The sequence below is a fragment of the Mesitornis unicolor genome, unplaced genomic scaffold (assembly GCF_000695765.1).
Source record: "Mesitornis unicolor isolate BGI_N332 unplaced genomic scaffold, ASM69576v1 scaffold20437, whole genome shotgun sequence".
In the NCBI taxonomy this organism is placed as follows: Eukaryota; Metazoa; Chordata; class Aves; order Mesitornithiformes; family Mesitornithidae; genus Mesitornis; species Mesitornis unicolor.
The window spans coordinates 1-12,611 of record NW_010196026.1 but is presented as its reverse complement, the minus strand read 5'-3'; the positions used below and the strand labels follow the sequence as shown (position 1 = coordinate 12,611).

The 12,611-nt window shown below is 37.2% G+C and overlaps 1 protein-coding gene across 1 annotated transcript in view; it reads right to left on the bottom strand.

Annotated features, from left to right (window-relative positions):
• The window catches only part of EPRS (glutamyl-prolyl-tRNA synthetase), a 39,136-nt gene extending 28,739 nt beyond the window's left edge, over positions 1 to 10,397 (bottom strand). Inside the window, exons 1-5 of the mRNA XM_010188320.1 lie at positions 10,315 to 10,397; positions 5,919 to 6,018; positions 3,839 to 3,995; positions 1,878 to 2,017; positions 1,137 to 1,231 (exon numbers count right to left, since the gene is read on the bottom strand). Of these exons, the coding sequence (XP_010186622.1) occupies positions 1,137 to 1,231; positions 1,878 to 1,880 (98 nt within the window). The 5' untranslated portion in view covers positions 1,881 to 2,017; positions 3,839 to 3,995; positions 5,919 to 6,018; positions 10,315 to 10,397. The remainder of the gene's footprint in view (positions 1 to 1,136; positions 1,232 to 1,877; positions 2,018 to 3,838; positions 3,996 to 5,918; positions 6,019 to 10,314) is intronic.
• Between the last annotated feature and the right edge of the window lie 2,214 nt (positions 10,398 to 12,611).

Here is a 12,611-nt window from a genome sequence, read left to right as displayed (position 1 = left end):
GGGAAAGAGGGAGAATTGAAAGCAATATCCAAGTCTAACAAAAAAAAACCAACCCAGGATATTTGTTGAAATAGTATAAATTAATGAAAGTAGATTATATTTTTTCTGCCATAAATGTAGTAGTTGACTGTTAAAAATATCTAAATCTGCAAATTAGAGTGCCACTATGGATATAAAGTTAGAACTGCAATTATCTGCAGTTTTACAGACTAACTTAAACCAAATGTTGATGATACTCAGTAGTAGCTACCAGATAATCTGAACCTACCACATCCAGAAGAGTGGAATTTTCTGAAATGGTGGTAGCTGTGTATTTTTGACAGTAGCTTTTTAGCTTATGTTAATTTAAGCTAAATATTAAAAACCCAAATGAAGACACTAAAAGCTACTAAAGTAACATGAGAATATATGAATTATACACATACATGCACATAATACTTAACTCATGATATTTAAGCAATAGTTTATACTGGACTAATAGAGTAAAAAGCCCACTACTACAGAAGTCACATGATGCTGAACAGCCAGCTTAATGAAAAAAACGCAATCATGGAACTTTTACAGCTCATCAGGCAATTCTAGAAAATTAAAAACTGTCTGAAAATTGTATTTATGAAACTGGCTCAACTCCACTGTATGATTTGTAAGGATTTTGTGTTTTGGGACTACACACAAGCTGGACCCCTGGGCCAAAGGCCTCCATTACACATTTGGTGTCAAGCTTCCCAAAGGGAGCCTACTCCATACATCTTTCCCTTCTCAAGTCTAAGCTTCCTTTAGAAGCACTGAGTCGTTTATCCCAGCTCCTAAAGACTGTATTCACAGTCATAGCTCCTGTTAGTGCACACGCCTCCATCATCCATGCAAATGCCATTCTTCTGCTTCTCCTCATCCCAATGTTGAGCAACACCATGTCACCTGCTGGCAACTAACTTCCTTATTCCAAGTTCAGGCAACACTGCAATGAGGTATAGAGGAGAAGTAAACGTACAGCTCTAAGTTCGATGAGGACAAAGGTTTAAATGGCTTAAAAGTCTTATCTGATAAGCTGATTAACAACTTCACCAAATGACTTGGTTTTTTTTTTAAGAAAAAGAGCACAAATAGAACCTTCTCAAAGTATTTATGTTTCTTACCCACTTGCTTCAGGAGGAAACCTTACAATGACCTTTCCCATCTCTGCACCAGGAAGTTCAACAAACTTCCCAACATCCGCCTTCTTTTCTGTTGCCTTAAAAATTAACAGAGACATAGTTACAGATCACATTAGCTGTATAATCAGATACAGAACTCTAGATAATAGCTTCTGCTCCAAGGTCACCTTTCAAATCCGATAACAAAAAGCTGCCATATTTGATCCCAAATCCATCTCTCTACAACTTTCACATTACTCATAGCACATCACAAGAAGATTAGATCTGAAGTTTTAAGTCATACCATCTTCAAATTTGATCTAAGACTTGAAAGTCTCACCAAGTTGGTTAATTTATTCCATAGAAGAAAACAGTTGCTACCCAAGTTTTTGTATTTTTGTGTCCTTACTCTGAATTTGATCAACAAGTTCAATCAAAGGCTGCAACATTTGCAGTCTACCAGGATCTCAAAATCCTCTTCAGAAAAAGCGAAAATATCTGAAGAGCAGTGTTGATTAAGAAATACCATTTTTACATGATTCCATTGAATCACTGGACTACACCACTCATGCCTTTCTAAATATGAAAGTGACAGCTTTATCTTTAAGCAAGATTTTACAAAAAATTAATTTACTGTACAACTAATTCCTTTTAACTTTTCATTCTCTAACTTAAAAACCCAAGTCTTATACTGTATTCACACAAATAAAGCTACTCTGTCCAGAGGATCTGCGCAAATCTTACCATTTTAACCTTTGGTATATCAGAAGCACACTTGGCTCCTACTGATTGAAAAGCAGGCTGTACCTCAAGAAAGCCATACCATCTCTTTGCATGGACAGGAGCTTTGTTTTGCTGTAATTGCTCTTGCCATATGTTATTATCTGTTAGAAAACAAATAATTTTCAAGCTATTAAATTCTAAAAATGGAATTATTACCAACAGCCGTTTTTAAGACAAAAAAAGTATTTTTAAAAAATCTGCTTATACTCTCTTCTGAAAAGACATTTAGTCATGAGGACACAAGTCATTCTAAAGCAAATTAAATAAACAAACTCTCTCCAAATAAAACAAACTTCATTCTTTCCTGGATTCATCAAAGCAGAAGGTAGGGGGCAACTGGGCTTTTTTCCCTTTTATCACCCACCTCAAAATTATTAACTTTTTCAAGACAGAAGCATAGGGTATCCCTCCAGTATGCCCACATTTGATGTTTTCTAAGCATTATCAGAAGTGAAGCACGTATTAATACCACCATTTATTTCTGAGGAGCTGTAGTCCTGTAATCTAATTTTCAAGGAACACAACTTTTATAGAAGATTCTAATGGGTAAAGGAGGAAAAAAAAATAATGAAAGTACACTCCCTTCAGGTTTCTCTCAAGAGCAGCAACTTTGAAAAAAATACCAAAAGATGTTAGCTTTTAATCTTGAATATGCACTTTACATTCAAGAGGAATTCGGTTACAATGAATGGTAGATTGGCATCTATCAACTTTAGACATACATCTAAGAGAATATAAAATCCAAACCCGTAAAAACAAATCAAAGCTTCTTCTAACCTCAAAGGGTATTTCACAGGGTAAAATATACCTCTTTTAATGATTCAAACTAAACACTCTCTACTAAGATAATGTCACAGAAATGTCTGTGCATATAATCTTACTCTGTATTACAAAATAATGTAAATATTTTATCCAAAATTTTGGTCCACAGCAAGTTTTCATATTTAGGCAACAGGTAATAAAAAGGCATTCTTTCAGTTAACACAAAAGAAGTTAAAAAAAAATCCCATCTATAATTACATTCTATAAATTTCCAAATATAACCACAAATCTAAAAAATTCTAGGGTTTCCTAAGCTATACTGTTTCCATCACTAGTGATGCACAGGCCAAAGAAGTATGAACAACAGCATACAGTCTGGCACACAGCTAAGAGTTGCTACTAGGATCCACAAAAAAGGAAATTTGAGGACTCCTGGTATACACTGATTGCAAGCCAATGAAAGCAAGAACATATGGGGGTCCTGGTGGACAGCAGGATGACCATGAGCCAGCACTGTGCCCTTGTGGCCAAGAAGGCCAATGCCATCCTGGGGCGTATCAGGAGGGGGGTGGTGAGTAGGTCGAGAGAGGTTCTCCTCCCCCTCTACTCTGCCCTGGTGAGACCGCATCTGGAATATTGTGTCCAGTTCTGGGCCCCTCAGTTCAAGAAGGACAGGGAACTGCTGGAGAGAGTCCAGCGTAGGGCTACAAAGATGATCAAGGGAGTGGAGCATCTCCCTTATGAGGAGCGGCTGAGGGAGCTGGGTCTCTTTAGTTTGCAGAAGAGGAGACTGAGGGGAGACCTCATTCATGTTTATAAATATTTAAAGGGTGAGTGTCACGAGGATGGAGCCAGGCTCTTCTCGGTGACAAACAATGATAGGACAAGAGGTAATGGGCACAAGCTGGAACACAGGAGGTTCCACTTAAATTTGAGAAGAAACTTCTTCTCAGTGAGGGTGACAGAGCACTGGAACAGGCTGCCCAGAGAGGTTGTGGAGTCTCCTTCTCTGGAGACATTCAAAACCCGCCTGGACGCCTTCCTGTGCAACCTCATCTAGGCGTTCCTGCTCCGGCAGGGGGATTGGACTAGATGATCTTTTGAGGTCCCTTCCAATCCCTAACGTTCTGTGATTCTGTGATTCTGTGATATACGGATACCTTTTAGTACAGCCCAGACACACAAATCTGCAAGACTCAGAGAGTTTCCGACCAAGTATGTTCTTAGAGACAGACAGTGGTTGAGCTCTTGGACTGCTGAAAGAAACTGGCTGGCAGCAGATAACTTTGTAGCACTAAACTCCAGCCAATGATCAATCTAGTTTTAAGAGACAAAAGAAAGTCAGTTACTAAAGGAATGAGAAAGAATCGTGTTTAAAATCTGAAGCAATACACAACTCATTTAATAACTGAATAGAAAATATTAGATGCAACAGTAGCATTAAAACTATTGGACAATAAATCATAATACATGCTTAAAGAACATTTAAAATAAAATATACGGAAACATTCACCCAAAACTATTCTAAATGACTGAATTTAATTTCTTCCTCCAGGACGTATTCAAGCTGCTGAAAATATCAACTTCACTGAAGCTATTCTCACTGGTTAAAATAATCTGCAGTTCTTAGGTACTTATTTATCATATGCAATATATATTCATCATCGTTATCCTTCAACTATTTAGATGTCACATTTGTGACCTATTTGATGTTCTTGGTACCAACACTGGATAAGTATGTAATTTTCCTCTTAGTCCCCATCTTCTCTGCCTCCTCTCCTTTTAGATTTGTAGAAATCAAATCTGTCCCCCTATTCATTTCCCTCCTTCCTTTTCTGCAAAAGTCTCCTCCCATAAAAGGAAATATATCTTGCTACGTAAACATTAAAAAAAAAAGAAGAATAATCAGTCCCTTGGTTAATACTGTAGCCCTGTCTATAAATTGAGTCCCTCAATCCTGTGAGAGACTATGAGTCTCTTGTAGTCCTCTGTCCCTATTTCATGTGCAAGTGTTCTGTAAACTGTATCAGGAATCCTTCCAATATTCAAGCCAACGTGGCAGGCACAGATGTAATTACATCACCACAGAATTCAGTTCAGTAATTTGCAGCTGTGCTCCAAAGTATGTGCACCACAAATGCAGCTGTCACTGTATTTCTTGAAGTACGACTTTTTTTTTTTAAGACACAAAAAATAAAAAGAAATATTTTATCCAAAATATCAGTCTTGAAAGTGTTTTTGCAGAGGTCTCAGGGCTTAACTTTAAAATGAGGGTTTTGGTCAGAAAGTTTAAATAGCCACAAGATAACCTACAACTTTTTAAATGCCTTACAAGCAGTGTACTAAGACAACACTTCCCTTGAGACCAGCTATAAGGGCTGAAGAGTGATTACTACTACATTCAAGTAGTTGTAGAAAAGAGTTGAATCAAGTTCTTCAGTCCCTCCCCAAATTTCAGAGGAAATAAATTCCAATTTATCTGTTTCAGCTACCAGCTTCGAATTTTGTATATGATTATTCTGAGCTAGGCTCTGGAAGAATTCTTTCTCATTTCACATCACATCCACAGCTCCCAATAACTTTTTGTAATCTGTGTAAGCAAGGAAGACCAAAAAAGTTCCCTCTCTAGAATAAAAATTCTGATGCCCTCATGGCCCCACTGGGGAAGCATTATGGAATACAGGACTTTGCACGAGGGAATAGCCCATCTATGTGGCAATGTCTTGCCACATTTCACTGAATGAAATTGGAGTCAAGAGTTTTAGGCATCAAACATGGCAAAAACTAATTCAGTATTTCAGTGTCATATAATGTTTCTTGGTGTTACACTGAAGTGTTACAAGGTAGCAACCGATGGCAACAGAGCTGAGGAAAGTGAAGAAAGAAAACTGTAAATACCACCTTCCAACCGGAATTATCTTACATTAGTGAACTGTCAGGTTAAGAGTTGCTGTTGCAGGGGTTAGAAATGGCAATCCCTTCAATGCTTGGATTTATGACTCTACTTTATAACAAGGAGCAAGCTTAAGAAAACAAAACCCTCAGCATCCCACATAGCTGGAACCTCAGTCTACCAATAAAATGCAAAACAATAAACACAAGTTTCTAAAAAAAGCCAAAACACAAACCGAAAAAAAAAACAAATTCACAAACCCCAAACTTTGATTGCAGGCCAAAAGATACGAGACAAAGAAAAAGGAAAAGAAAAATTAAAAGAAAAAGAAGATGATTCCTCCTCACCTCAGTGTGTTCTAACAGATTCGAACCATACAACCCAGCAGAACCAGCAACTCTAGCCAGATAACGAGCTATTGAATTCACATCAGTAAATGAAACATGCCTAAGAAAAGAAAGAGGTAAAATAAAGGTATATTAAATTACTACTTCCAGTTCAATTTTAATTGTACACACATAGTTGAAACATGTGTATGTAAATGCAAAATAGTTCCTGGGTGAACCAGCAGGCACCAGGACACCAGAATAAAAGGAGTATCTAAAAAGAAAATATATCAGTCTTGCTTTTCTATCACCAGACAGAATAATAGGCTTCTAAACATGAAACATTTTTGTTTAGATAGTAATGAAGAAAATATAACACTGATTATTGTTTCAAAGAATAAAACTCTCCACATGCGACAGAATGCATAAAGTATAGCCTGAGCTACATATTTCCAAGAATATAAGGAGCTAAATCAACATTTGTTTTCTTTCTTTTTCATATAAGAAGCATGACTTTGAAGAGGATTCCTAGAGAATCTACAAAGGAGTCAAGAGTTCTTCATCTGTGATTTAAGGCCTAGCATCAAAGGAAAAAAAAAAACCTGTTCATTTGTTGCTCCCTTTACTCAGTTCACACTCCAGACTTCTCCTGTTGAACAAACTTGGCTGTCTGTATTCCTGTTTTTTACCCAGTCTTCTCCAGGGAAAATACTAATTTGAATTTGTTTTTCCCATTCTGCTGTTGAAAATTCTCAATCTCCCTTTTCCACCTCACATACAGTATTACAAAAAGCTGCGTACTGTCAGAAATCCAGCTCCAAATTAATCTATGATAAATGTGAACATTTTCATTAATATTTACCAAAGGGCTTTGGGAGAAAGATGCATTACAACCATCAGCTCTCCAGATAATACTCATCTCCACAGTCCCACATAGGTATAGACTACAAAATCAGAGCTCCGATTGCTACTAAACAAGCATTAACATCAACAAAGTTCCTGTAAGGGTTCTGTTCCACTCGGTTTAATGGACTGAATGCTACACTTTTATTTGTTCAAACAAGGTTTCATTTCTATTCTGCCATTGTTCTGTACTTCTTGTTACACTTATTGCATCCTTTATGAAATTAAAATAATTTCTGATAGACCTCAAAAAGCCTTACAAAAAAAAAAAATCAATGAAAGTTCTGAGAAAGATCTAGAAGACTTTTTGATATATTGACAATTATAATGAGTCCCATTTTTAGTATCACAGAATCGCTCGGTTGGAAAAGACCTCCGAGATCATCATGTCCAACCACTCCTGTCTACCCCCTAAACCATATCCCTAAGTACCTCGTCTACCCGCTCTTTAAATACATCCAGGGATGGTGACTCCACCACCTCCCTGGGCAGCCTGTTCCAGCTTCTGATGACCCTCTCAGTAAAGAACTTCCTCCTTATCTCTAACCTGAATCTCCCTTGGCACAGCTTGGTGCCGTTTCCCCTTGTTCTATCCTCCATCACCTGGGAAATGGATCAGCCAATCTCATTAGCTTAACAGCACTAAAACCTAAGGAACATAGTTAATTTGTAGGTTTTTTGCTTCTAGCTTTTCAAGTTTCTAGGATCCGGTATACAGAAGATCCAAAAAATATAATTAAACCAAACGCCACAGTGAGGGGTTCAACATACGCAACGTACATCCTATTATACTTTTGGATTTTAATGCTAACAGATTTTAATGAAGCTTTTTCAAACTGAGAAAAACAAAACATTTCTAATACATTTGCAGAAAGTTTTTGAAATGTGTTTTTATTATTTTCACTAGTTCATACTAAAACAAATACTCTTGATTACTCAAGCAAAACTAATAAATATAAGAAATATGACAATGTGAGTAAAATCTGACTTGTGATTAAGAAGTTGCCTATTTTGTTCAGGAAAAAGAGACCTACTTCCACACAAACATAGTGCTAATTGGACTCCTTTCTTTGAAAAAGTTACAAAACATTAAGGTGGCTCTTTGCAGCTAGAAAAGCTGTACTGCAGTTTGTTACTTGATAAGGTGCAGGTACACTAAAACACTCCATAAAGCCATCAGCATTTAGCATAAAGTGGTTTGTTTAGGAACTATTACCACACGAAGTTTTGAAGCTAAGGCTTCAAAAACAAGCTTTAAAATAAAATTAATAATCTTAAATTACTGATAGCTGTCAGCTAGTTAGCTGAAAAGTTTGACATCAGATTTTAAATGCACTTCAAAATATAACCTAGAAAAATAGCAAATAAAGTGTTCTCTCTTCTTCAAGTCAAGTCATTAGAACTAATGGTCTCCAGAAAAAAAAAATAAAAATCGAAGTTTGAAATATCCCAAGTGAATTTCAAGTCATGCCAAAATAAGATAGCTTCAGCAGAACTGATGCCATGAAATCCATTTACCAAAAGCATTAGTTGAGATATGAGTTCAGCTGATGCTTCTCAAGTTACAGACAGACTTTTAACAGAATTTAAAATAGAGGATCATTTTTTTAAATGATTGTACAACTGAGCGAGAAAATTAATGCAATATTGAGGCTTGGAACAACTTCTTAAACATAACCCAATGCCAGGAATGAGAGGACACTGACACAAAAAAAAATTCCATCCGATGAAACATCCACATGTAACCAAAGTGCAGAAGAAGAGCTTTTGCTTTACATTTCTGACAGCTTCCAGCACAGCTAAAATGAACGTTTTTACAGTGCAGTGGGAAGAAGGCACAGTAATATGAAATTATTTGATAAAATAAAATATTATTTCAAAGCCAAGAATATAAATTTGTATTATTCCAACATCATCCCCATGCATCACAGGAGTGTATGTGCATGTCTATCTTTTGGTATATATACACACACACTGCCTCAGTTGAGAAAGGAAAACGAAATCAAAAGCCGACTAACACTACTTAAGGGGAAATCTCTCTCATGCAACTAAAAAATATCCAGTTAACTCTGTTATGCATGTTGTATCCCACATGTGTATAATACACACTGAAAATTATTAATGCTGTATCAATCAAGTCCCAATACAACCTGCCACATTCCTCTTGCTTCAATTCAAAATCACAAATTCAATGCCATCACTAGGCACAGTAAAAAAGACAACACGTAAAATCAGAGATTAAGGAAAGAACTCACATCTGAGTTCAAGTCTAACATTTTAAACAGAAGGTAATATTTACATCCAGTAAAACCATTGTTATGATTGAAGATTGTGATTCATCCTATGCTTTCACTTTTTTGCAGAAATACGATCATAGTGACAAGTCCTTTCCCTAAGGTTAGACAACAGTGAAAAAGCTCAGTCAGTGTTAATTTATGAGGATCAAGTCAAGATCATAGACTTCATCAACACAACATAAAAATACAATGCTGTTTTTATAACCATGCTACAGACACGCAGGCAGGAATACTAATTTATGATGCATGGGTGGCTTTAATAGCATCTTCTACTGAAATAGCTCACAAAACACAAATACATTTTTCCCCCTGTTCCTTCAAAAAACAATCAGCGTTCAAAACCTACACTTATAATCACTAATTCTGAACTCATCATGGTGTTAATATACTTCAAGTTAGGATTGCAGTGTTTATGGGTAAAAATATGCTCCTTACTACAGATACTACATATCAGATATTTCTGCTGATATGTCAGTGATACTAAGATATCAGGATAGCTCCTCTTAAAATACCCAGGTATCTTACCTGATATGGAATCTAAGATGACAATGCAGCTTCCCAAAACTAACAGCATTAGTCCTGTATTTCTGATATGCGTATGATCCTACTCAGATCATAAAAAACACCTTCATGCCCCAAACCTGAAAATATTTATTCCAATAGCAGAGTAACTTTAGAAGGATAGACAACAGATTTCTACAAAAAATTCCAAGATTCTTCCTACAGAGTACAGACGGATACACTGGATAGCATGGCATAGCTAATTAGCACTATTCTAAAATAACATCATGCCTTCATTTATATGCAGCAACAACCCCAAAATAAGGCCATATAAACCTTTAAAATCCATCCCACCATGTGTGTACAAGTCCAAGGAATCTTCTATACCAATCTTGCCTAATTTAAAACAGCCTTGCTTTCAACAATCCATGGCACCTCAACAAGGCAAATACCTAAAGAACAAAGTGACTGGTACAGCAATAACAACCAGACCTAAGTCCGTGTAAATAAGAATACGAGAGTTTTCCATAAAAATTAAGTTTGGAATATATTGTAAATGTTTTGTTTCTGCCACAAAGAGACATCAGTAATGCAGTGATGAATAAAACTGTGTTCATCTCTTCCACTTACGTGAAAAGGTTACTCTCAATGTTACAGCCATGTGATTTTTAAAACTGCTGACCCAAAGCTAGAAGGAGAGATGCAAAGTCACTTACTCGGACACACGGAGGATGGTTTCTTTGCCTTCTTCAACTGAAATTTTAACATCATTCTTCACATGCTCCACCGTCAGCAGAGCTCCTTCAAATAACAAGAGAAAAATACACTGAACCTTCTTCCAGGAAAGGTATCTTTCATAGTAGCAAAAAAACCCAGTTACATTTCTTATCAAATAGGACCAGGTGACTGAACTGGCTCCTTCAAGTACGATTGCCCAGGGAAGAAATCGATGTTCAATCTCATATGCAAGAGGCTTCTTATTCTTGGCAATCTTTACAGCTTCAAATTGATAATGTCCTGTATACAGAAACCTGCAGTGAGCTCAGCAAGTGTCAGCAGCAACACATTTTCCTTCCTAAGAGTACTGTTAATATTAGTCCTGTCCCCCAATATATATAGAGAATATAATCAAATTGCTTTTGATTACTGAAGTAATGTACTATATCCCAGCACTGACATATGCATCAAAGAAGATCAATTACTGAGTATACTGGTACTTTCTGAACAAGTATGAGGCTATTTTTAACCTGATTTAATGTTTATGAAAAGATTAGCCATTCAAAAACCAAGAAACTCTATCCATGTAAAAGTGCAGGAAGCTTATACAGGGTTTTCAAAGTAAGCAGTTCACCAGTGACAGTAAAGGATGGCTTCTGGAAATAAAAGAATTCTTGAAGTTTTTAGGCTACATCATCAACTGGAAGACAGCTCTGCCCATATTCAAAGTGGCTTGATGTAAACCTGCTCTGATCTCGATGTTCTATAGCACAACACAGCAGCTCAGACAAAGCACTGAGATAACTTGGCTGTATTTCTGGATTGGCTTTGCTCCAGATTCAGCCTGCTGAGCATAAGTAGCTTGTGTTCTTTTGCTATGCTCAGAAGCCCATACAAAGACAGCAAGCTTTTGAATAGGCAAATATTCCTTAAATCAAACTAGCCAAAGGACTACACTCTAGGTCTTGAGAGACATCTAACCTGTTACAGTCTTCATAGTGTGTTGTGCACTTTATCTTCCCTAGAACAACACACTGACTACCCAAGGCAGATGATGTTGTAAGCTATTAATATACTGGCCTAAATACAAAGCACTGGAGCTAGGAATTCCCCAGCTCTCAACTCTGCTCAGTTACAAAACCTTCTTGTGGCATTAAGCATTTATCAACAGTAAGTCAAGGTTCTTCCTCCTATCCCTCAGTTATCCATCTGTGAAAGTCAGGATGACATCACTTATGCAGTATGTTTGTAAGACATGTAAGTATTTTAATAATATGCATGGAAATGCTTTGAAAATTACAAGTATTATGCACACCAAACTATGTAATTAATACTAATGACAATAAAAGCTACTACACTTTTCCCAGTGCACAGCCATGATGAATCGCATGAAGTAGGAATGAGTAGGATGAGTGCACTTGTCTTCTTGATACAAGTGTTTACCAAAGTGGTTACATCTGTAATATGTAGTATTTCTCACATCACTATGCAGTCTCCTGAATTAAATCTCCAGTACCACTCACCAGCTATCAAAAGAAAAAAAAAATCCTCCAAAGACTCTAAACCCATGTTAATCATAGCTCATACCATATAATATAAAACTTATGTGTTATTATACCTTAAATCAGTAGCTGTAAATCAGATTTATTCAACTCTGAAATGCATTTAGGAATAACAGCATGAAAAATAAATCAATTAACTAAGACAAATAATAGGAAGAAAATGTATACAGTTGTAACAAAACGGAGAAATGGTATGGAACATGTATAGAAAAGGCTATTTCCAGATGGCAGAAAGTGTAATGAAGAAGGTTCTCACATTTTTAAAGGCAAAATAACATCAAAGTACAGTGAGCAACTAAGAAAGCATGATTTTGCAGTGCAGTTTTGAACGACCTCCCTAGGCAAGCCAAATTTTAGCAGCAGCAGCTTATTAGAACTGATAAGGAAAGAGATCGGCAACCAGGCACATCTTACAAAGAAGCGATTGGAATTAGGGCTGCCTTGAAAACTTAGCCTCAACGTGCTAAGTCACTCGAGCCTACCTATGACTCAGTTTCTTTAGCATAAATTACGTTATCTGCTGGCAGCTGTCACCACTGCCCAGCTACCCGAAAGGCAACCTGCCGGCGACCAGCCCCCCCGAGGACGGAGGACCGGCCCTGGCCGATCCCTGCAGACCGAGGCTGGGCAGGTGCGGCAGAGCAATCGCTACGGTCTCCCGAGCTGGCGCCTCCTCAGCACCTCAAGTGTCAGCGGGACCCTGCGGGCGGCCAGTCCCCGGCGGCGACGTGGCC